General features: G+C 40.8%; 1 protein-coding gene across 1 annotated transcript in view; it reads left to right on the forward strand.

Annotated features, from left to right (window-relative positions):
- LOC124798004 (probable RNA-binding protein 18) overlaps window positions 1-26,114 on the forward strand; it is a 45,054-nt gene that overhangs the window by 16,720 nt on the left and 2,220 nt on the right. Inside the window, exon 4 of the mRNA XM_047261191.1 lies at window positions 26,021-26,094. Coding sequence (XP_047117147.1) covers window positions 26,021-26,094 — 74 coding nt within the window. The remainder of the gene's footprint in view (window positions 1-26,020; window positions 26,095-26,114) is intronic.

Consider the following 26,114-nt stretch of genomic DNA (forward strand, 5'->3'; position numbering starts at 1 on the left):
TTGACAGGTTGCAGAAAATCCCAGTAGCCTCTGATTTGTTATCTAGTAAATTAAGTACATTCTCACTGTCCGTGTAAATAGCTTTCTCTATATTGGAACCCTTAAGGAACCCAAACTGTGACTTGGACATATTATTATTTTCAGTCAGATGCTTAAGAAGATGGTTGAACACAACCTTTTCAAATATATTTGAAAAAGCTGACAAAAGTGAAATTGGTCAATAGTTTGGTGGTATCTTTTTATTACCCATCTTGTAAAGATATACATATTTTAACCAGTCTCGAAATGTTCCACTGATAAGAGATTAGTTTCCCAAATAACTTAAGTCAGAACTCAACTCGCATGAGCACTCTTCATTTATCTTCGTTGATATGTTGTCATAACCACCAGAATACATACTTAGAGTTTAAGGATTTTATGCTGGATCTATTTGTTTGAGAGATGTGAGTCTCATTTTCATTTTACTGAAGTTGTTTGTAAACACTGGTCTCATATATCCATTGCACCGTTTACTGAAGTTGATAACTGCAAGCTGTCCACAACAGAAACAAAGTATTTGTTTGACAGGTTTTCAACACTACATACACTTGTTACCAATGTCTCATTTATTTTTAGAGCTATCTGTTCCTCTGCCTTCTTGGCCCCACCAACCTCTGTCTTCACTGTATTCCATGTAATTTTTATTTTGTTGCCTGATGTAAATATCTTTTTCTTGTAATAAAACTGCTTAGATTTCTGTTTTACTTGCTTCAATATTTTCCAATATTCTTTGTAATGCATTATAATGCTAACAGCAGAGCTGTTCCTAGATAGTAGATACAGTCTCCTTTATTTTCCCACACAATATCTTTATTCCTTGTGTAATCCATGGTTTATTAGACTTCTGTGTGATTTGAGTTACCTTTAGGGGAAAACAATTTTCAAAAGAGGAAGAAATTTTGTTAGTGAATACTTTATATCTTCCATTTGAGTCAGAAGTGTCGTAAACATCTATCCAGTTCATGTCTTTGAGCAGTCATCTAAAATTCTCAATTTTTGATTGATTTATTGTCCTCCTGTACTGAGATTTAATAGAGTTTTTATCTTTACAAGCTTCAGCACTTAATACAAGATGTAACTGAAAAGGCACCTTTTCACAACCAACCCACACAACTGATTTACGTTGAATTTGATGTGGAGATAGCTTGAACACTCAGGAAAACTTAAGCTACTTTAGAAAGTGTGTTGTACAAAATCCTTATTGATTTGAAGAATATGACATGAATTTGGGAAAAATATTTGCTGTCTAAAAAAGCTATTTACTCTTTGATTTTTGAACTTTACCACGTTGGTGAAAATGCTTTTATTGGTTGATAAGTGCTATGTGATATGATTCAAAGTAATGAATACAATGCTTATACTGTCTTGAATGTGTTTAATCCATACTTCCACACTATTTGTTGCATAATGTACACATTATATAACGTAAAGCTACTCCAATACCACAATGCATAGATGCACGCTCCTGTCCATGCCTCTCTATATGCACTGCTCAGCAGCACAGCTGTGCATGCTGATGCATCTTGCATTGGGACAGCTCGGGTGCGTAGAGAGCAGGGTGCACATCATAAACTACGCTTACCTGAACATGCTTTCACATGAGGGCAGCTGATATTATTGCACGTACAGCAGCTTATTTACTATCACTCATCATAACAAAACTGCTGATATGCGAGTGCAGCCATGGATAATGGCTAGTGTGGGGGAAATGGCTGTTTGTAAAAAGGATACATGGAAAGTTTTGAACACATTTTCAAAATAATTTTCAATGCATTTAGTCATCTTTTAGAACCATTATTTCCTAGTGTTGTCAGTTAACCGAGCGCATTCAGTGCCCTGTATCCACAGAAGTTCTTTCTTCACAGAAAGTTCCAGGTATAGAGAGCATGCTATATAAATTTGGTACCAACTGCAATTAAATGTTCAGTAAAATGTTTTGAGTGATTTGCTGGAACATTGCTGTGATGAAGGAACTAGTTTTAGGGTCTTAAAGCTTTTCTGTGGTAGAATTCATTTGTTATGCCATTTCACAGTGACCTATCTCTCATATTGACAGGCTGAAATATTCAGACTGTGTCACTTGCGTCCTCTCTTTCAAACACTTCTTTACTGTCTTGCATTGTAGTCAGAACATGCACTTACAAAGCCAGATTTTTGTTAACTGTAAAAGTAATACTGATCAAACCAGGACATTTCTTTTCATCAGTATATGTGGCATGCTCTCTTTTTGTCCATCAGAATCGTGAAGACTGTGCTTGCACACAGGCCCAAGGATTAATTATGTGATGGTATGTCAGACATTAGTCTTCACCGATTGCTTTTTGTACTTCATAACAAACTTTCCAATGAGCTCCAAAGAAGAAGATGAATAGTGTTCTCAAGTTGTAGTTACTCTTCTTAAATACCCCAATCCAGTCTTTCTTGCAGCCATAGATCGTATAAGCCTGTTTTGTCAATGTCCGAGGGCTTCTCCATGGTCATTACTGCTGTGGTTCTCCTCTTGCGACATGCAGTGGTCATGCTGCAGCACAGGAATCCAGCATTAAATCTTTCTTGAGGCTTTCATACTTCTTGTTGAAGCTATTGTCATGTTTGTGGATTTATATTGCTTCCATGAACAAGTGAGCGTGATAGCTCCTCTCCACAGCGAGAACCTCCATGTTGGTGAATTTTATGATGTGGCTGGTCTCGTGGTCTCGTGAGTTCTCCACTATCCCAACCTGCAATACCATTCATGTTTGGTTTTTGATTGAACATCCAGACATTCCACATATACAGGGTGTGTGGAACAATCCCGACAAAGCATATGGTTCCCTCTTGTCCTTTACCAATGTGAGACACTCTTTGATTTTATTTGTCAGTTTGTAAATAGTCTTTTAGTCATTTTTTCGCAGTATATAGCCAGTTGTGTCCATCACCATGGGGATGTATGACAGAAAGGTTGTATTCCACTATTTCTTCTTCCAGCGTGTCATTGTGGTGAATGTTAGATTTCATGACACTTATAATGTAACTGGTGGAGCACCCATTGCCCCTCAGAACCCTTTCCAGGTGGCGTACCTCATGTCTGAGGTGCTGTGTCTCTCATATTCATCTTGTGTGTGTTATGAGGATATTAATCATCCCTCTTTTCTGGCTAGGGTGGCAATTTGACAGTTTGTACAGATCGTGGTCTGTATGTGTTTGTTTTCAATACATGCTATGTTCCAAGTTCTCACCATTCCTCGTAAGCAACACATCTGGAAAGTGTAGCTGTTGGTGCTTTTGTACCTCCTTAGTAAATTTTATGTTGGCATGGAAACCATTCGGGTCTCTTAGGAAGTCACCAAGCTGTTCCTCACCATGGCTCCACACAACAAAAGTGTTGTAGACATACTTGTATCCCTCTTCAGGTTTACAACATGTCAACAGAGTGCCTGTCTTTCGAAATGTTCCATGAAGAAGTTGATTACCACTGGACTAAGTGACTACCCATGGTGACACCTTCCAGCTTTTTGCAGAAGTCACCATTCCACATGAAACAGCTCATGGTAAGACATACATTAAAGATCTTGGTGATTTCATGTGCGAAAAGGAATTGATATACTCCAGAGGGTCATTGAGTGTCACCTAAACAGACAAAGAAACACTATCAAATATGACCAGAATGTTGTTTCATCCAGGTTTTAGTTTCTTCAGCTCTTCAGTGAAATGTCCTGGGTTCTTTATGTATTTATGCATCTTTCCCACATGCAGCTGAAGCAAAGAGGGCAAGTGTTTTGCCATCTTATACGTCATTAAGGCAGGAGCCCTTGCAATTGATTTTTGTGGAACATCACCTTTATGGAATTATTGATAATCCATACATCCAAAGTGTAGTGGTTTTGCATTGCGCAGGTTCCTCTGTTTGTCTGCCAAGAGAGGAAATTCCTTGATTACCCAATTTGTGATCTGCTGTGTCAGATCAGTGCTTAGCCTTTAGTGCCTTGTCGCATCTAATATGTCCCAAATCTCCTTCTCAAAAATAGCAGTCTTCATTGCAATGGTCACATTACCCTTGTTGATAGACACTTCCAGTGCTCATGTTGGCATTAAGTTCTCTTTATATCTTGTAACTCGTCCTTCTTCAGGCTGCAAGCTGGTGGTTTTGCTCAGTGCAGTATCTTGGCAGTTTCACTGCATATTTCCTCAGCTCTGTAACAAGGAAGGGTCCAAATGGCAGTTTTGATGTTAACAATGATTCCTCCAGAGTTGTAGTTCTAGGGATAGTGTAATCCTCCCTTTTTGAAGGGCTGTGATCATTCACTGAGGTTGACTACTGTGTGTGACATGTCAGAAATCAACTTGTTGATCTGCCTCCTGCGGGAGGCCCTAGTCACATGACATTTCATTTCATCTTGCATTGTCTATCATTCATTCCAGTGCTAGAGCTCATTCTGCATGTTCCTGTGAATGATGCTGTGGATCTTGCATGCTGTCATTTAGGTGATAGAAATGTCCAAAATTTGCTTATCTATTCTTGCCAAGTCTCTCTATGCACCATGAATTTGCTTACAGAGAAAGACTCATGCTGTTCTGTAGTATATGTGATTTGCTCGGATGGTGGTGATTAGGCACTTACATTTTTCAGGAACTTTGGTGTGGCCCTTTCATCCCAGCACTGCGACAAGGAGGCGAGACCAGACAGAACATGGGCCTTCTTCTTCCATCGTTGGTCTGGCAAAACACTCGGCCTCTATGTGTCATCCATATGTAGGAGGTTTGACATATACAAAAATGACTCAGAGCATTTCACTGAGAAGCTGAAGAAACTAAAATTTGAGCAAAACGGCATCCTGATCAGCTTTGACGTTGTTTCTTTATTTACCCAAAGCCTCTCAATGGAGTATATCCGTTCCATTTTCCACAAGACATCACCAAGCTCTTTCATCTGTGTCATACCATGGACTATTTCATGCGGTATGGTGAATTCTACAAATAGCTGGAAGGCATTGTCATGGGTAGAGTAATGGTGACAACCTTCATGGAACATTTTGAAACATACACACTTTAATTGGCACTGTGTAAAGCTAAGGTGTGCTACAGAAATATCGACAACACCTTTGTTGTACAGAGCCATGGTGAGGAATAGCTCAGTAACGTACTGAGACATCTGAACAGTCTCCATGCCAACATAAAACTTACTAAGTGGTTAAAAAAGGGCAACAGCTACACTTTCTAGGTGTGCTGGTTATGAGAGACGGTGGGAACCTGGAACACAACATGTATCAAAAACCAACAATCTTAGACCAATACCTGGATAAATTGCCAAATCAAGACAAATATGTGAGCCACAGCACCTCAGACATGAAATGCAACACCTGGAAAACATTCTGAAGAGCAATGTTTACTCCACCAGTCACATAAGAAGTGTCACAAAATCTCACACTCGGCAAAGTGACATTTAAGGAGAAGAAATATTGGGTGTGGTCTTTCTGACATACATCCCCAGGGTGATGGACAGAACCAGCCATATATTGCGGAAACATGGCATACAGACTAATTACAAACCAGAAAAGATGATCATTGAGCATTTCACATCAGCAAAGCACAAAAGGGACCCATTTACAATGTTGGTGATGTTCCACATGTGCCTTTACATGTAGAAAAGTCTATGTTGGAGTGACTGGACTATCAGTCAACACCAAGATCACCAAACATACTTGGTATTGGAGGTTAGGGCAGTGGAGAAATCAACCTTGGCAGAGTAGGCACTGTGCGAGACTAACAACCTCATAAAATTTGCCGACATGTAAATTCGTCCTATAGAGAAGAGCTACTATACCCGCCTGTTCAGGGAAACCGCAAACATGACAATAGCTTCAACAAGAAAAAGGAAAGCCTCAAGTTGAACAGGTCCTAAATTCCAGTGCTGCAGCAAATGACTGTTGCAGGTAGCAAAGAGAGAAAAAAAGTGGTAATGAGCATGGAAAAGCCCTCAGACAAAGACGCTACAAGTAAATGTAATCTACAGCTATGAGGTTGATTCCAGTCTGCCATCAGGAATGGAGGGTGAATCTTTGACAAGGCCAGCCATTCATTCTAGTGAAATGAAAAAAAATTAATAAATAAAATAAAATAAAATAAAAAATAAAATTGCTAAACAAACATCGGCCAAAAAACCTGAGACAGAAGCCAAGTTTATTGACAAGCCCTAACAGTTTTGTCACATTAAATTTTCTTCAAGTGCTTATAGCCTACATGGATCAACAAAGCTTTTATAGCCGTTTAAAATATCAGCAGACACCTTCTATCCCATTCCCTGTCTTCATATTTGTGCATGTGTGTTTGTGAGCAAAGGCAGGTGTTGAAATAGATAAGAAGTGTGATTTTTTTTAATAGACTTACAGTTCCATAAAATAAAAATTAAGGACATGTTTCCAGCATCCCCTTTTTCCCAAGCATTGAAGAGCAAAGTAAATCTGTGAATAAGTTTCCACACTTAGCAGTAGCACCTAACACTTAAAAACTTTTCACCAAATAGAGACTATACTTAGTGGCACAAATAAATATGCTGTACATTTTAGATTGCCATGTACCCAATGTTTGCCCAAAGGGGTCAGCAATTCCTTAGACACTAAAGCATCACAAAGTTGCATATGTACAAGGTGTTACCTCCTTGGACTGCGTCAATCACAACAAGGATGACAGACAGCAGGACAAGTGCCACCAGAGGTCATCCGTGCCAGAGATCTATTTCAGCATTTTCTTTTATTATGGAAGTGATTTAAAATTGACATTGTTTTTGGGATAACAGTCTTTACCCAGTTTGAGATGTTTTCTGCAATCTGTCTGTCTCCAAATGGCGAGCACTCTAAAAGATATGACTTTAGTTCACTCTTCTCAAACTAATGTTACTTATACACACCCAAGCATTAGACATATGGCAGACTGCCTTTTCCGTGGGTGAAAAATGTTTAATTTTTACTGCAAATCATTTTTAAAAGCTGTACATCTATAGCATACATTTACATAATGTGAACTGCTGTATAGTATTAAAAAGATTACTTATTGAGTGTTGTAAATGAAAAGCAGCTGAGGGCACCACAAAGGAGATAAATCAGGACATGGTCCAGAACCAGGTGACACTGGTGGGCTGGATAATGCTTGAGACTCAATTTGCCTTTTTTAGAGGATACCTTCACCGGAGGTGGAAGCAGATGTCGGTGAGGACAGTTCACGAGAAATGTGATTTCTATTTCTCGAATTTCTGCATCAGTTGATGGCAGTCTTGATCAGCTTCCTGGCCCATATTGTTCCAGAGATACTGTAGGATGCTTCGATTTTAGATGTCTCTTCAGGTTTGATGATGAGCCAGAAGCCATGAGGATTATCTGCTGACAGTAGCAACATTTTCCTTTTTATTCCATTTTGGTAAAATGATACCGAACATCACTTGTAATTCTTCTAGGCGAAGGCAATGTGGATAACATATTGTTGTGCAGCACTGAAAGTACACTGGTAAAATTAAAACATTTGCTATTAACATAGCCATTTTACATTTAAAAGCTTAAAGTGAGAACAGATGTACTTGCAGCACATTCCATAGTCAGTAGTTATAGAGTAGAATGTAGGAAGTTGTGATCTGTGAAACCTAGAGCCACAATCATGAAATTTGTATCATATACGAAAAGGTATGAAACAGTCATAGTGATTAAGAAACTCACGAAGCCAAGCCTGACAATATGCGAGGATTTCACTTCCAAAGATAAAAATTTTGAATGATGTGATATCTTCATTTGGGCTAGATAGCATGTGAACAAGAGACTACAGGATAATGGTGCAGATAAAGGCTGGAAAAAATCAGTGCAAATGAACTCTAAAGTCTGTGCTTTAGGAGCTACGAACTTGTCTACTCATGCAGCCACTATTTCTACCAGCATGTTTGCGGTAGAACATAGTTGGCCATCACGTTCAACTCATTTCAATGAACTCCGACATATATTTCAGAATATCGACATCCATGTCTTTCTTCTAACGAACATGGACACTTTGCTCAAGCCAAGCATGCTCTCCATTTACCTAAATATAGGCTCCACTGTCCTACGGTGTCACTGAAGTAATAGATGAGGAGGTGCAGTAGTAGCAAAACATCTTCTACAGACCTTTGAAAGTAGGTAGGATTGCCTGTTTCAAAACTGACCTTTTAAAATTTGATTTGACTTAGGATCATACATATAATGCTAGCCCCTTCACTGTGAAATTCAAGTGTGTAGTTCCTTCTTCAAATGCAACAATATTTCAGCTTGCATCTATCCATAATATAGCCTATAGTCAGGCCCCCATGCACATATTTGTCACGAAATCCACAAGCAAAAAAATTCATACCTGGAATATCAGCTCACAACATCATTACCTAACTAACTCTGTTACATAATAAATATGCTCCCCCAAAGACTGGAAACCTGAAGGGAAAAACTGTACCTTGGCTAACGGAAGAGCTAAAACAGTCAGTGAATGTCAGAGACATTGCACAGCAGACTCACAGACGACCTCCTACCCTTGAAAATAAAACTGATTACACGCAGAAAGCAAACAGAATCAATCAAACTGAGAGAAACGATAACTAAGACATAAAGACCAGATGCTCTATGGAAAAGCTTGTGTGATCTAGGGAAAAGTAGGCAAAGTGAAAGCTGCAGCTGGTCCCATTGTTGAAACCAAGGAACTAAACCAGTATTTGACTTTAGCAATAACCTTCATTGAACTGTAAACAAAACATAGACTTACTGATTACTTCACAGAAGTAAATGACAGTAGTTATGAAAAATTCTTTCTTTAGTTGACAACGCTGTTGAAAAATCCTTCAGCTCAGCATTTACTGTACAGGATGGCATCGCAGTCCAGATACTCAAGCTTCTTGTTGATCCACTACTGCTCATAATAACTACTGCTCCCTACACCTTGAAGATCTTTCCTGGACAACACAGTAGCAACACGCATTCCCATCAGAATACAAGCACTAGAGATCCGATTGCTAAGAAGAGTAGTTGGGTACATTCTGTCTGTGGGGAGAGTGAATTTAGGCATCAGAAAAGAACTGAGAGTGAAAAACATAAATGAGCAAATTAAAGAATACAGAAACAACTGGATGGATTATGTCAGAAGAATGGAAGATGACAGATTACCAAAATTGGTGATAATTATTACCTGGTGGGGAGAAGACATTTAGGAAGCCTGAGGAAAATTAACAATTTCACCCAAGAGGATGTAACAGGCAAATGCCTATTACATGCAGAGAGAAGAAGAGATATTATATTAAAAATAATATGTTTTTCTAAGTAACCATGATTGTAATTACATATAAAACTCTGGTCTGATGTAAGAGGACTCCTGAGGGCATTCATCTGTTCAGGTTAAATGGATACATAAAAAATGAAACATAATATACAGGTCGTCCCAGGATGAATGGTCAGTATTCAGGGATATGACAGGAATGATTATTTGAATCAAAAAACTTCATGTGGACATCTGCACGCTTCTGAATGGTTTTCAATATAGAACTTATTCAATATTAGGCCTACATTGTTACTTATTTTCTTTATTATTCAGTACATTGTCATTGTTTACAATGTACCACAGTAGTGTAGACAAATTCAAGATGAATAATGTGATATGGGACATGTGGTCTATCAAGTCGAGAAACTACCTCAAACTGACGTACCCACACCTCTATGGATGCGCGTTGCGCAAGAATTTCCATATTCTCTCGCTCTCTTCATACAATCTTAAAGTCCTTGAGAAAAAATGAATAGGATCCTTTTAAAGGAAATTTAATGTCGTTTAATGTTGTAATGCAACAAGTTTTCGCTAGAGGCCGCAGATATCGTGTTATTCAAGAAAAACATACAATAGTAACTTTAAATATGTTTTGTCTCAGAAGCCATTAGGAATAGGGCACATGTCCATATTTAGCTTTCGCTTCAAATGATAATTCCTGTCATATCACTGAATATTGACCATTCCTCCTAAGACAATCTGTACGCATGGACTATCATGTATGTTAAAATAACCGTTCCATTTAGTATCCTATCTGCCCAAAGTAATTAAAACCTGCATAAAGGCTACCGACACACCAACGAAAGCAACTATAACTGGTACAACTATAGAAGAAGGCATAATAGTACACCTATCAAGAACACTCACACAACATGAAAACAGAAGAGCAACGACACAAGAAGATGACAATTAGAAAAGATCAACTAAGTATACAAAGAATAAAGAGCTGAACTCAGATGGAGACGTGCTCAGTCATGAAACCGAAATGCAAGCTGTTTCGCTGTGCCGAGAGAGCAGAGAACAGAGTGACGCCTCAAGTCGTCATGTGGTCTGCTCTGTGTGATTTTGTGCACGAGAGCTAGTTGCCCTCGTGGGGAGCAGTGAGTTAGTTTGCAATCCAATCCTCAAGAGTGGTGGGGAACAGTGAGATAGTGAGAGCCTGTGGTCCATTCAGTGAGAGTGGTGGAGAGTACTGAGCTATTGGGAGGGAAGTGATGCCTGGATCGCATTGCCATGTGCTCCGATGTGTGGTGGCCCAAGACTGCAGCCTTTATGATAACTGGCAACACATTACGAATGTGATGCTAAGTCAAAGGATAAAATGTAACTACTCGCTCAAAAGCATGTAAACATTTATCGAGCTTCTGAAATTTGAGATATTCTTTTGAAATCAAGAACGGAAACATGCTGGAAGTGTTTTCTGCATTACTGTATCATTCTGAAGATGTTGACTTTCGTTTGTCTCAGTAGCTGCATGGTCAGCACGGCAGATTGCAAAGTGAGGGTTCCCAGGTTTGATTCCCAGCAAAGTCGAAATGTTTTTTTTTTTCCACTCACAGACTTTGTGCTGTGTTGTACTTATTTTCATATTGTCATAATTAGCACCATTATTGAAATGGCTGAATGGATACTGCCCGACAACCAATAAACTGGAAAAAAATGGATGAGAAAAGCTTCATGTACTAATAAGGTTTGCAAATCAACATGTGCACATGGTCTGTAACACATTTTTTGTAGTTCAGGAAATGTTTTCTTAAGGATGTGATGTGGGGCGCCATTGCAGGAACCTAGCGCAAAATTTTCTTCCCACTCATTACAGCCACCAGAAACGCATTTTGAAATCAAATGAGCTACCATTCATTTTTTTCTGAATCATCCATTATCCACTCTTTAGAAAGACCTGGCTCTTTGAACTAGTTCAGGAGCAGAGTGCCCATCTCCAGTAGTAATAGAATTGGGGAAAACTATTGCTGTGATTCCAGTGAAGTCTAGTTATATGCTAATGTGCTACAGCACACTGTAAATATCGCACTAAAATTAAACCATTTCTCTTTGAATGCGAGCCGGAAGTCGCACTAAAATTACGTCATTTCTCTTCGAATACGAGCCAAAAATCACATTGTTTCACTTTGAATGTGTTTGCTCGTATGCAAATAAAACAGACTAAAATGTGTTTTGTAGCACACTCACCACGAAAACTAGAAACCAGTGTCGAGTATTAAAATGATACTGACCCGAGCTAGATTACCTCAAAGAAGAGATACACCTGTCTGTTTATGACTGCACATGCTCTGATATGACATCATTGCTTCTAGCACTACAGTGCTACATTGCTAATGTGTGAATGTATTGTGCAAGCATAGGCTATGAGGAATTTTTGAGGAGCAGTTGACGTAATGGTTCTGTGGCGCAGTAATAAAGTGCACTGACTGGCAGTTGATCGGCTCAGGTTCGACTCCTGCTGCTATTTCCCCCCCATGCCGTCAAAATGTTAAACTATTATAAATAGATCAATTTATGTTGTTGTTGTTGTGGTCTTCAGTCCAGAGACTGGTTTGATGCAGCTCTCCATGCTGTGCAAGCTTCTTCATCTCCCAGTATGTACCGCAACCTACATTCCTCTAAATCTGTTTAGTGTATTCATCTCTTGGTCTCCCTCTACGATTTTTACCCTCCACGCCGCCCTCCAGTACTAAATTGGTGATCCCTTGTTGCCTCAAAATATGCCCTACCAGCTGATCCCTTCTTCTAGTCAAGTTGTCCCACAAATTTCTCTTCTCTCCAATTCTATTCAATACCTCTTCATTAGTTATGTGATCTACCCATCTAATCTTCAGCATTCTTCTGTAGCACCACATTTCGAAAGCTTCTATTCTCTTCTTGTGTAAACTATTTTTCGTCCACATTTCACTTCCATACATGGCTACACTCCATACAAATACTTTCAGAAACGACTTCCTGACTCTTAAATCTATACTCGTTGTTAAGAAATTTCTCTTCTTCAGAAACGCTTTCCTTGCCATTGCCAGTCAACATTTTTTATCCTCTCTACTTCGACCATCATCAGTTATTTTGCTCCCCAAATAGCAAAACTCCTTTACTACTTCAAGTGTCTCATTTCCTAATTTAATTCCGCATTTAATTCAACTACATTCCATTATCCTCGTTTTGCTTTTGTTGATGTTCATCTTATATCCTACTTTCAAGACACTGTCCATTCCATTCAACTGCTCTTCCAGGACCTTTGCTGTCTCTGACAGAATTACAATGTCGTCGGCGAACCTCAAAGTTTTTATTTTTCCTCCATGGATTTTATTTCCTACTTTGAATTTTTCTTTTGTTTCCTTTACTGCTTGCTCAATATACAGATTGAATAACATCGGGGACAGGCTACAACCCTGTCTCACTCCCTTCCCAACCACTGCTTCCCTTTCATGCCCCTCGACTCTTATAACTTCCATCTGGTTTCTGTACATATTGTAAATAGCCTTTCACTCCCTGTATTTTACCTCTGCCACCCTCAGAATTTGAAAGAGAGTATTCCAGTCAACATTGTCAAAAGCTTTCTCTAAGTCTACAAATGCTAGAAACTTAGGTTTGTCTTTCCTTAATCTATTTTCTAAGATAAGTCATATGGTCAATATTGCCTCACATGTTCCAATATTTCTATGGAATCCAAACTGATCTTCCCTGAGACCGGCTTCTACCAGTTTTTACATTCATCTGTAAAGAATTTGTGTTAGTATTTTGCAGCTGTGGCTTATTAAACTAATGGTTTGTTAATTTTCACATCTGTCAACGCCTGCTTGCTTTGGGATTGGAATTATGATATTTTTCGTGAAGTCTGAGGGTATTTCATCTGTCTCATACATCTTGCTCACTAGATGGTAGAGTTTTGTTAGGCCTGGTTCTCCCAAGGCTATCAGTAGTTCTAATGGGATGTTGTCTACTCCCAGGGCCTTGTTTCAAGTTAGGTCTTTCAGTGCTCTTTCAAACTCTTCACGCAGTATCATATCTGCTACTTCATCTTCATCTACATTCTCTTCCGTTTTTACGACATTGTCGTCAAGAACATCGCCCTCGTATAGACCCTCTATATACTCCTTCCACTTTTCTGCTTTCCCTTCTTTGCTTAGTACTGGATTTCCATCTGAGCTCTTGATATTCGTGCAAGTCTTTCTCTTTTCTCCAAAGTTCTCATTAATTTTCCTGTAGGCACCACCTATGTTACCCCTAGTGATATGCGCCCCTTCATCCTTATATTTGTCTTCTAGCCATCCCTGCTTAGCCATTTTGCACTTCCTGTCGATCTCATTTTTGAGACGTTTGTATTCCTTTTTGCCTCCTTCATTTATTGCATTTTTGTATTTTCTCCTTTCATCAATTAAATTCAATATCTCTTCTGTTACCCAAGGATTTCTATTAGCCCTCGTCTTTTTATCTACTTGATCCTCTGCTACCTTCACTATTTCGTCTCTCAAAGCTATACATTCTTCTTCTACTGTATTTCTTTCCCCCATTCTTGTCAATCGTTCTCTAATGCACTCCCTGAAGCTCTCTACAACATCTGGTTCTTTCAGTTTATCCAGGTCCCATCTCCTCAATTTCCCACCTTTTTGCAGTTTCTTCAGTTTTATCAATTTATGTATGTAACATTAATATATTCAATTTAGTTATGATTACTACTCTTGTAAGTCAAAAGGCTGTAGGCCAGCACATTGTAGCACATTTGTAAAATTTTGTATGAGCTGTCACTGTATGATTCACATGCCAAGTGAGATTTACAATGAACTGCAGCTGATCAGTTGGTCAGCTACAAGTCCTAAAACCAAGAGCACAGCAGTAATCCACATTATATAAACAGAAATGAAAAATAAAGGAATAAATTAACAAGCACAGTAAAGGATTAGAGGAAGGTAGATTATAACTCCACATCTTGTCAACATCAAGGTCATTAGAACAGGAGTACTAACTCAGTTGGGCAGGTACGTGGAAGGAAATTAAGTGCAATTTGTTCAAAAGAACGTCCCAGCATTCATCTGATGTAATTTAAGGAATTACAGAAAACGTAAATCATGCTATTTTTTCAGATATTGCAGCCTGGCAAAAAGACAGATAAAAGATTTCAATAAATAAATAAAAAACAAATAAATCAAGGAAGTGTGCAAATAAAAGACAAAAGCAAAAGCTTGTAAAGAATGAGACTCAAAGAGAAAAGGAAAGCAGTAGTGAAATAGGATGAAAATGGAATAAGACATGAAATTTGGCTTTGCAGGACTGTGATTTTTGACTACTGCCAAATTTTAATGTGTATAGTGATTATTCTATGATGTTTCAAGATTGCAGTTGGAGTATGTCACTGTCTTGCATTAATAATACAGCTGACAACTGATCAGCCATCCTTAGTTGAGCTCTGTTACTGGTTTTAATTAGTATTTGTAACCATTGACACATCATATCCACAAGAGTGCAGTTCAATAGCAGGCACCTGTGTGAATGCACGGTACACCACAATTGGTGTGAAATTTGACACAATCTTAGATATGTATGCATACACCATTTTTCACTATAAATATGATGACACACATTAGTAAACACTGCAGTGTTCTGTAATGTTACTGGTTGGCAATGTAAAGTTTGCTCAGGAGCTACAATTCCCAGTCATTGATTTGCTTACATTGTTATTTCTTCACATTCGCCAATATTTTTTGCCTGGACTTTGTTTCTCAAAGTGCTGTAGTTATCATTGGAAGGCAAGAGTATAATCCATTCTCCGTTTACAATGACCGTTACTTAGAACACCACAAATACATCAATATGGACAATGTCAAAAACTAGCAGTTCTGAATAACAGAATGAGATTTAATTAGACATTTAACAGTTTCTCTCATGTTACCATGATGTCACTGTGAATGATGGCTTTTCTGCTGTGGAATGCACCACATGTCCAAGACAATATGCTGATGACACGGAATAAACCACCCAAATAGCAGGTACCACAAAACATTGTGAGAGTGCTGTCATCATCCCAGTTCACAGATACACTCCGTACATCTACTCTAGAATACTTGCTCGTAACGAAAAAAACTTCTGAACAACATACTGCACTAGCTCATTACTTAAAAAAGCTTTTATGATGGCAGTCATCATTTGTCAGTTCTGAAGGTGCCAGCAACATATCACTTCACAAAAAAATATTGTACCGCTAAATGTAGTTGCATGTGTAGAACTAAAAATTTTAGTAATATTAATATTAGCACTATTCACATGTGTCTATATATATCTTGTAATCTGACTTGTTCCACATCATATCGATAAAATAATCATGAAAATGATCTATGGAACATGACGTAACTAAACTAAACTAAACCAAACCAAGTGGCTACAACACCAGTTCTGTAATTCATGTCAAGATTGCTACATGGTTACCAGCCAAAATATTAGCTGCGCTGATATCGCTTCGTATAGTACTTGGTTGCAGAAGAGTAGAGGCTATTAGCCACTTAAAAATGTTGTACTTCTTAAAAATGAATAAGAGCCTGCAGAAATCCTCTTATTTGTTTAAAAATGAAGACATTTAAATACATTAAATTTAAACTAACAGTGTAACCTGAAAACTTTAATGTAGTAGGTTCTGGGTGAGAATCACTGCTAGTGGGCAGTGGGAGCCGTCTTCTCATTAGTTAGGATGGGATCGACCCCTTTGGTATCTTGGGTCCTTTTCATGGCTTGGGAGATGGGAGTGGAGATGTGTGCAGCTGTAGAGAATCAAATGGTGGCCATAAACAGTTCTTTATTAATTCACTAAACTTGGACAGCCATTCGAGTGCGCCCTCGTCTCCACTGTGGTTTGGAGTAGGCTCGTAATATTTCCGTTGCGCTCGGCGGATGAGGCAGTGCAGTGTGCGATGTGCACGCAAGGCTGAGAAGGAGGTATACTGAGTTGACATAGCCTGCACTTGGGGAGCTGAGTCAGCAGGGCAACTAAGCAGTAGGTATGGCCCTGCTGCAGCACTGGGAAAAGTCAGTGGCCTCTTCTCACTTGCGGCTGTTCTCAGTACTGCGCAGATCCAACTCTGGAACAAAGTCTGAAGAGCAGTGGTAAGCAGCTGATGGACTCCAGAGGCAGATATGATGCCGAGTGGTCCTGTAGAGGTGATGGCAGTATGTTGGTTGTCAGGGCTTTGGCAGTCAGGCAGTGGTCCATGGATTGCGGCCCAGTGAGAGTAAATGCCGACACTGTTTCAGTAGAATTCACAGCAAAAACTGACACACGGCAAGCACCAGGAATGGCCCTGCTGCACTGGTCGTGCCATAATTGGTTGGGCTGGGGTTTGAATGCAGCTGCTCAGCACTGACTTCCCAGAAGGGATTGCATTTTTGTGTCACCACAGAAATGTCTGGGACAGGGTTGGTGACCAGTATTCTTCTATTTTCACATGGCAGTGTGTTGAACTGCACAAGCTCCCCGACATCCCAGGCTGTTGACATGCAGAAGTCTGATGACACAGAAACAGCTGCTTTTGCTGAGCTGTTGTACTGGCAGGAACATCAACCTGCAGCAGCCTTGCTGGGGTCCTAGTGCTCTTTCCGTGGCTCTGTATATGTCAGTTCCCTTATATTTCTGTACTAGGAAAACATAAGCGTTCACAGCTGGAGTCAGTGTCAAAAGAATCCTTTGGGAGACTATATGATCACACAATTTTCTAAATAAATACTGCCATAGTTTTGAATATTGTTACAGGCAGTTTTATAATTGTGACCACTTGTAAAGTGTTATTGAATCTGTACTATGGCACTAATTGAGCATTTAATTTATATCAGATCTTTGATTTCAATATTAAATCTACAGAAAGTGTCTGAATTATACAGTTTTTCATGTACCATTGATCACTTTCAGTGGAATAGTTTTAGCCGTTAAATATACAGTTGACAACACAGGTATTTTTATAGAAACGTTCGTACAGTTTAATTCCACTTCTTTATCGACATTCTTAAAAATAATGTTGATACTGTTTGCTTTGGAAGGTTATGTTATCTTGTTGAATGAGATTGTCAGCAATCAATCATAAATTGTAACTTGAAAAATATGTAGGGCAAGGAATGAGTACATTTTCAAACTTTATTGCAAAAAATTAAAGATGTTATTTTGAGTGAGTTTCTGGTCTTTGCCAGTTTATGTATCAATATGTCGAAGTCCAGTTTGCTCGTAGATTTGTGGTGGTTATGGTCTCTCTAGTGCCAAATTCACTGAAGTTGCTTTTAATATAAAGTAATGATATGTAGATATACACTGACCAGTCAGAACATTATGACCGCAGACCTACTATTGATGTAAACCAGTCCAGGCAGTAGCAGCATCACCTGGCGAGGAATGACTACTAGTCACATACGCACGATGCTAGTAGTATGAGTGAGAGTGCTGTCTGTGTGTAGAATGGGGAAGGCGCGTGCTCTCTCTTAGTTTGACCGAGGACACATTGTGATTGTCCTGAGACTCAGCATGAGCGTTTCAGTAACTGCAAAACTTGTCCGGTGTTCGAGCAGTGGTGTGGTGAGTGTCTTCAACACGTGGTGAAACCACATCCAGATGTCATGGGGTGGGGCGGCCACTGCTCATTACAGATGTTAGATGTTGTAGGCTGGGCAAACCGGCAAAACAGAAAAGGCGGCGAACTGTGGCAAATCTAACATCAGACTTTAGTGCTGGGAAGGTTACAAGTGTCTCTGAATGCACAGTGCACTGAACACTCCTAAGCATGGGCCTTTGCAGCTGATGACTCATGTGCCATGACTTCGGCAACTACGTCTGAAATGTGTACGTGACCATTGGCACAGTGGCAGAGCATTGCATGGTCTGATGAATCCTTATACTTTCTTCATAATGCCACTGGGACAGCACGAACCCATCGAGTTCCAAGGGAAGAGCTCCTTGACCCTGTACTGTGGGACAGAAACAAGCTGGTGGCAGCTCTATTATGCTCTGGGGAACATTCAGAAGAACATCCATGGGTCCAGTGGAGCTCTTGCAAGACACCAGGATAGCCAAGGAATATCATACTCTGGTTGCAGACTACGTAACCCCTTAATGACAATCATGTTTCCCGATGGCAATTGCATTTTTCAGCAAGAAAATGTGCCTTGTCACAAGGCCAGGAGTGTGATGGAGGGGTGTGAGGAACACAGTAGCAAGTTCCAATTGATGTGCAGGCCCCTCCAACTCACCAGATCTGAACTCGATCAAACACTTCCCAAAATCCCGGAATTTACGGGAGTTAGTTGACTTGTGTGTGCAGATGTGGTGCCAGCTCCATCCAGTAGCCTGCCGAGGCCTCATTGCTTCCATGCCACAATACATAACCACAGTTATCTGTGCTAAAGATGGACATACCAGCTATTAGGTTAGTGATTACAATGTTCTGGCTGATCAGTGTATTTCAGGAGATTTGCAGCAGTCAATATCTTTCAGCTTGATAAGGAAGAGACATCAGTATTCCTAAGGCTTCCCTTTGCTCATTACACTGCTTACTTGTTTTAATTTTCCAGTTTCACAGATACAGCAGGGATGTCCCCATATCTACATGCTGTAGGAGCTATGTAACTGGAAAAGTCCATGGTCTGCCATCTTCAGATACTCATTAGTGATTGCATTTGTCAGATTCTACATAAGCTAACTCATTCAAGTTGTTTGCTAGCAGATATGGCTGTTATGTTCTTCCCATTTATTGTGAAACCTACCTCAGTGCCTCAAAGCCTAATAGTTTTACTCATTTACTTAGACTTAGTAACTGTGTTTTATCGGGAATACAAAGGAGCTTCTCACAAGAAAACTAATTCACTACTAGTTCCAGTTTTCCCTGAATTGCCTAATACAGTTCTATAATGTCATGCCATTTGCATAACATACCACTAAATTAGGATGTAGAGGCCTATCTCACTAGGGGTAAGATAGATACCGCCTACAGGAAAATTAAAGAGACCTTTGGAGATAAGAGAACGACTTGTATGAATATCAAGAGCTCAGATGGAAACCCAGTTCTAAGCAAAGAAGGGAAAGCAGAAAGGTGGAAGGAGTATATAGAGGGTCTATACAAGGGTGATGTACTTGAGGACAATATTATGGAAAAGGAGGAGGATGTAGATGAAGATGAAATGGGAGATATGATACTGCGTGAAGAGTTTGACAGAGCACTGAAAGACCTGAGTCGAAACAAGGCCCCTGGAGTAGACAATATTCCATTGGAACTACTGACGGCCGTGGGAGAGCCAGTCCTGACAAAACTCTACCATCTGGTGAGCAAGATGTATGAAACAGGCGAAATACCCTCAGACTTCAAGAAGAATATAATAATTCCAATCCCAAAGAAAGCAGGTGTTGACAGATGTGAAAATTACCGAACTATCAGCTTAATAAGTCACAGCTGCCAAATACTAACACGAATTCTTTACAGACGAATGGAAAAACTAGTAGAAGCCAACCTCGGGGAAGATCAGTTTGGATTCCGTAGAAACACTGGAACACGTGAGGCAATACTGACCTTACGACTTATCTTAGAAGAAAGATTAAGGAAAGGCAAACCTACGTTTCTAGCATTTGTAGACTTAGAGAAAGCTTTTGACAATGTTGACTGGAATACTCTCTTTCAAATTCTAAAGGTGGCAGGGGTAAAATACAGGGAGCGAAGGGCTATTTACAATTTGTACAGAAACCAGATGGCAGTTATAAGAGTCGAGGGACATGAAAGGGAAGCAGTGGTTGGGAAGGGAGTAAGACAGGGTTGTAGCCTCTCCCCGATGTTGTTCAATCTGTATATTGAGCAAGCAGTAAAGGAAACAAAAGAAAAATTCGGGGTAGGTATTAAAATTCATGGAGAAGAAATAAAAACTTTGAGGTTCGCCGATGACATTGTAATTCTGTCAGAGACAGCAAAGGACTTGGAAGAGCAGTTGAATGGAATGGACAGTGTCTTGAAAGGAGGATATAAGATGAACATCAACAAAAGCAAAACAAGGATAATGGAATGTAGTCGAATTAAGTTGGGCGATGCTGAGGGAATTAGATTAGGAAATGAGACACTTAAAGTAGTAAAGGAGTTTTGCTATTTGGGGAGCAAAATAACTGATGATGGTCGAAGTAGAGAGGATATAAAATGTAGGCTGGCAATGGCAAGGAAAGCGTTTCTGAAGAAGAGAAATTTGTTAACATCCAGTATTGATTTAAGTGTCAGGAAGTCATTTATGAAAGTATTCGTATGGAGTGTAGCCATGTATGGAAGTGAAACATGGACGATAAATAGTTTGGACAAGAAGAGAATAGAAGCTTTTGAAATGTGGTGCTACAGAAGAATGCTGAAGATTAGATGGGTAGATCACATAACTAATGAGGAGGTATTGAATAGGATTGGGGAGGAGAGAAGTTTGTGGCACAACTTGACCAGAAGAAGGGATCGGCTGGTAGGACATGTTCTGAGGCATCAAGGGATCACCAATTTAGTATTGGAGGGCAGCGTGGAGGGTAAAAATCGTAGAGGGAGACCAAGAGATGAATACACTAAGCAGATCCAGAAGGATGTAGGTTGCAGTAGGTACTGGGAGATGAAAAAGATTGCACAGGATAGAGTAGCATGGAGAGCTGCATCAAACCAGTCTCAGGACTGAAGACCACAACAACAACAACAACAACAACCACTAAATTAGCTCCTACATAAGAAAGTAAATCATTATGAATATAATAGAGAGAAACATTCCACGTGGGAAAAATATATCTAAAAAGAAAGATGATGAAACTTACCAGACAAAAGCGCTGGCAGGTCGATAGACACACAAACAAACACAAACATACACACAAAATTCTAGCTTTCGCAACCAATGGTTGCCTCGTCAGGAAAGAGGGAAGGAGAAGGAAAGACAAAAGGATATGGGTTTTAAGGGAGAGGGTAAGGAGTCATTCCAATCCCGGGAGCGGAAAGACTTACCTTAGGGGGAAAAAAGGACAGGTATACACTCGCACACACACACATATCCATCCACACATACACAGACATAAGCAGACATTTGTAAAGGCAAAGAGTTTGGGCAGAGATGTCAGTCGGGGCGGATGTACAGAGGCAAAGATGAAGTTGAAAGACAGGTGAGGTATGAGCGGCGGCAAATTGAAATTAGAAATTAGCGGAGATTGAGGCCTGGCGGATAGCGAGAAGAAAGGATATGCTGAAGGGCAAGTTTCCATCTCCGGAGTTCTGACAGGTTGGTGTTAGTGGGAAGTATCCAGATAACCCGGACGGTGTAACACTGTGCCAAGATGTGCTGGCTGTGCACCAAGGCATGTTTAGCCACAGGGTGATCCTCATTACCAACAAACACTGTCTGCCTGTGTCCATTCATGCGAATGGACAGTTTGTTGCTGGTCATTCCCACATAGAACGCTTCACAGTGTAGGCAGGTCAGTTGGTAAATCACGTGGGTGCTTTCACACGTGGCTCTGCCTTTGATCGTGTACACCTTCCGGGTTACAGGACTGGAATAGGTGGTGGTGGGAGGGTGCATGGGACAGGTTTTACACCGGGGGCGGTTACAGGGGTAGGAGCCAGAGGGTAGGGAGGGTGGTTTGGGGATTTCATAGGGATGAACTAAGAGGTTGCGAAGGTTAGGTGGACGGCGGAAAGACACTCTTGGTGGAGTGGGGAGGATTTCATGAAGGATGGATCTCATTTCAGGGCAGGATTTGAGGAAGTCGTATCCCTGCTGGAGAGCCACATTCAGAATCTGATCCAGTCCCGGAAAGTATCCTGTCACAAGTGGGGCACTTTTGGGGTTCTTCTGTGGAAGGTTCCGGGTTTGAGGAGATGAGGATGTGGCTCTGGTTATTTGCTTCTGTACCAGGTCGGGAGGGTAGTTACGGGATGCAAAAGCTGTTTTCAGGTTGTTGGTGTAATGGTTCAAGGATTCCGGACTGGAGCAGATTCGTTTGCCACGAAGACCTAGGCTGTAGGGAAGGGACCGTTTGATGTGGAATGGGTGGCAGCTGTCATAATGGAGGTACTGTTGCTTGTTGGTGGGTTTAATGTGGACGGATGTGTGAAGCTGGCCATTGGACAGGTGGAGGTCAACGTCAAGGAAAGTGGCATGGGATTTGGAGTAGGACCAGGTGAATCTGATGGAACCAAAGGAGTTGAGGTTGGAGAGGAAATTCTGGAGTTCTTCTTCACTGTGAGTCCAGATCACGAAAATGTCATCAATAAATCTGTACCAAACTTCGGGTTGGCAGGCCTGGGTAACCAGGAAGGCTTCCTATGTGGCTGAGGGACTGCGTCAGCTTTCAGACAACACTACTTACAAAGTTTGCCAAGGCAATCCCATTCCTGATGTCCAGGCGGAGCTTCAAGGAATCCTCAGAACCTTAGGCCCCCTACAAAACCTTTCACCCGACTCCATCAACCTCCTGACCCCACCAACACCCCGCACCCCTACCTTCTACCTTCTTCCCAAAATTCACAAACCCAATCATCCCGGCCGTCCCATTGTAGCTGGTTACCAAGCCCCCACCGAATGCATCTCTGCCTACGTAGATCAACACCTTCAACCCATTACATGCAGTCTCCCATCCTTCATCAAAGACACCAACCACTTTCTCAAACGCCTGGAATCCCTACCCAGTCTGTTACCCCCGGAAACCATCCTTGTAACCATTGATGCCACTTCCTTATACACAAATATTCCGCATGTCCAGGGCCTCGCTGCGATGGAGCACTTCCTTACACGCCGATCACCTGCCGCCCTACCTAAAACCTCTTTCCTCATTACCTTAGCCAGCTTCATCCTGACCCACAACTTCTTCACTTTTGAAGGCCAGACATACCAACAATTAAAGGGAACAGCCATGGGTACCAGGATGGCCCCCTCGTATGCCAACCTATTCATGGGTCGCTTAGAGGAAGCCTTCCTGGTTACCCAGGCCTGCCAACCCGAAGTTTGGTACAGATTTATTGATGACATTTTCGTGATCTGGACTCACAGTGAAGAAGAACTCCAGAATTTCCTCTCCAACCTCAACTCCTTTGGTTCCATCAGATTCACCTGGTCCTACTCCAAATCCCATGCCACTTTCCTTGACGTTGACCTCCACCTGTCCAATGGCCAGCTTCACACGTCCGTCCACATTAAACCCACCAACAAGCAACAGTACCTCCATTATGACAGCTGCCACCCATTCCACATCAAACGGTCCCTTCCCTACAGCCTAGGTCTTCGTGGCAAACGAATCTGCTCCAGTCCGGAATCCTTGAACCATTACACCAACAACCTGAAAACAGCTTTTGCATCCCGTAACTACCCTCCCGACCTGGTACAGAAGCAAATAACCAGAGCCACATCCTCATCTCCTCAAACCCGGAACCTTCCACAGAAGAACCCCAAAAGTGCCCCACTTGTGACAGGATACTTTCCGGGACTGGATCAGATTCTGAATGTGGCTCTCCAGCAGGGATACGACTTCCTCAAATCCTGCCCTGAAATGAGATCCATCCTTCATGAAATCCTCCCCACTCCACCAAGAGTGTCTTTCCGCCGTCCACCTAACCTTCGCAACCTCTTAGTTCATCCCTATGAAATCCCCAAACCACCCTCCCTACCCTCTGGCTCCTACCCCTGTAACCGCCCCCGGTGTAAAACCTGTCCCATGCACCCTCCCACCACCACCTATTCCAGTCCTGTAACCCGGAAGGTGTACAAGATCAAAGGCAGAGCCACGTGTGAAAGCACCCACGTGATTTACCAACTGACCTGCCTACACTGTGAAGCGTTCTATGTGGGAATGACCAGCAACAAACTGTCCATTCGCATGAATGGACACAGGCAGACAGTGTTTGTTGGTAATGAGGATCACCCTGTGGCTAAACATGCCTTGGTGCACAGCCAGCACATCTTGGCACAGTGTTACACCGTCCGGGTTATCTGGATACTTCCCACTAACACCAACCTGTCAGAACTCCGGAGATGGGAACTTGCCCTTCAGCATATCCTTTCTTCTCGCTATCCGCCAGGCCTCAATCTCCGCTAATTTCTAATTTCAATTTGCCGCCGCTCATACCTCACCTGTCTTTCAACTTCATCTTTGCCTCTGTACATCCGCCCCGACTGACATCTCTGCCCAAACTCTTTGCCTTTACAAATGTCTGCTTATGTCTGTGTATGTGTGGATGGATATGTGTGTGTGTGCGAGTGTATACCTGTCCTTTTTTCCCCCTAAGGTAAGTCTTTCCGCTCCCGGGATTGGAATGACTCCTTACCCTCTCCCTTAAAACCCATATCCTTTTGTCTTTCCTTCTCCTTCCCTCTTTCCTGACGAGGCAACCATTGGTTGCGAAAGCTAGAATTTTGTGTGTATGTTTGTGTTTGTTTGTGTGTCTATCGACCTGCCAGCGCTTTTGTCTGGTAAGTTTCATCATCTTTCTTTTTAGATATATAAAGTAAATCATTAACTGCATTGTTGAAAAGAAATGAATCAAGGACCAAGCCGTGCAGCACACCAGTCCAAACTTCCTTATCTGAAGAGCATCTATTTTTAATTGAGACAAATTTTCTCCATTTACTTAGATAGGACTTGATTACAGCTAAATACAGATTGTTTATGCTACAAAATTTCAGGTTTGAAAGAAAGGTGTTACAGGGTTTACAATCAAAAGCTTTATAGTGATCACAAAGTATAACAGATATCAGATCCATATTTTAAAATGAAGTTATCTCCTGGTTAACAACTATATTGACAGCATTAGCTTTTTTTTTATCTTGTAGGAATCCATACTGTCTGTCGGAGAGGAAATCATACTTCTTGAAATAGTTTTTTTAGCTGGTTGTACACAAGACAGTCCAAAAATTAGGATAAACTGAAATAGTGAAAATGGTTGGTAGTTTTGGGGCAATTACTTATCCTGCTTTCTGAAGATCAGTATAGTTTTAGCACCTTTGAGCACATCAGGGAAAGCTCAAGGTCCTGATCATGTGTTATACGTGAAATTAAATCGTTGTCAGATAAATTTTTTTTAATTACACAATTTGATAACCATTAACAGTTCATGCTTCTGGAGTTAGAAAACTTCAACACAGTTCTTATAATATCCTTGGAGGTGATAATATCCAGCGCAAAGCATCCATCCTCGTAGCTCAGCACCTGGCGGGTCTGATGCACATGGTCAGTTTTATTTGATTTTGTTTTTCAGCTCACTCACTGAGGTTAAAAAGTAATTATTCACTTCTATTAGGTCCAGAATTATGCCTTGTATGTGGGTGTGGGGATTTTCTTATTTCATAGTATTCCATGATACTTTGCATTTTTTGGGAGCCCTGTTGTGTGCTTATCACAGGCAAGTTTAATGAGTAATGTCAGTTTGCCTTTTTGTAGGTTTTTCTAAATTTTCAGTAAGCTCTCTATACATAGTGTCATTCAGTTTGGGCTCTTGTCTACAAGATTTTTTATGTATGCTTTAGGGCCTGAGAGTTTTCTCCCTGCTGTGAACCGAATTATCAGTATACCCTTTTAATCTTCCTGTTTTCAATGTGGTGTCTAGCAATTCTAAGTGTAATTGGCCAAATACTCAGTAGTTTGCAGTATTTTCTATCACATACTAATTGCTTTTCCTTCTGCAGTTTGTGTATTGCTTATAAATTCCAACCATGTCTTTTGTAGGAAGATATGGATAAACCAAAGCCTAAACTGGAAATACCAGCACTCGCCGGAGCCAAGAGTGAGAAAAAATTGAGGTAACTCTATTCTCTCTTCA

Source organism: Schistocerca piceifrons, chromosome 5 (assembly GCF_021461385.2).
Source record: "Schistocerca piceifrons isolate TAMUIC-IGC-003096 chromosome 5, iqSchPice1.1, whole genome shotgun sequence".
Lineage (NCBI taxonomy): Eukaryota > Metazoa > Arthropoda > Insecta > Orthoptera > Acrididae > Schistocerca > Schistocerca piceifrons.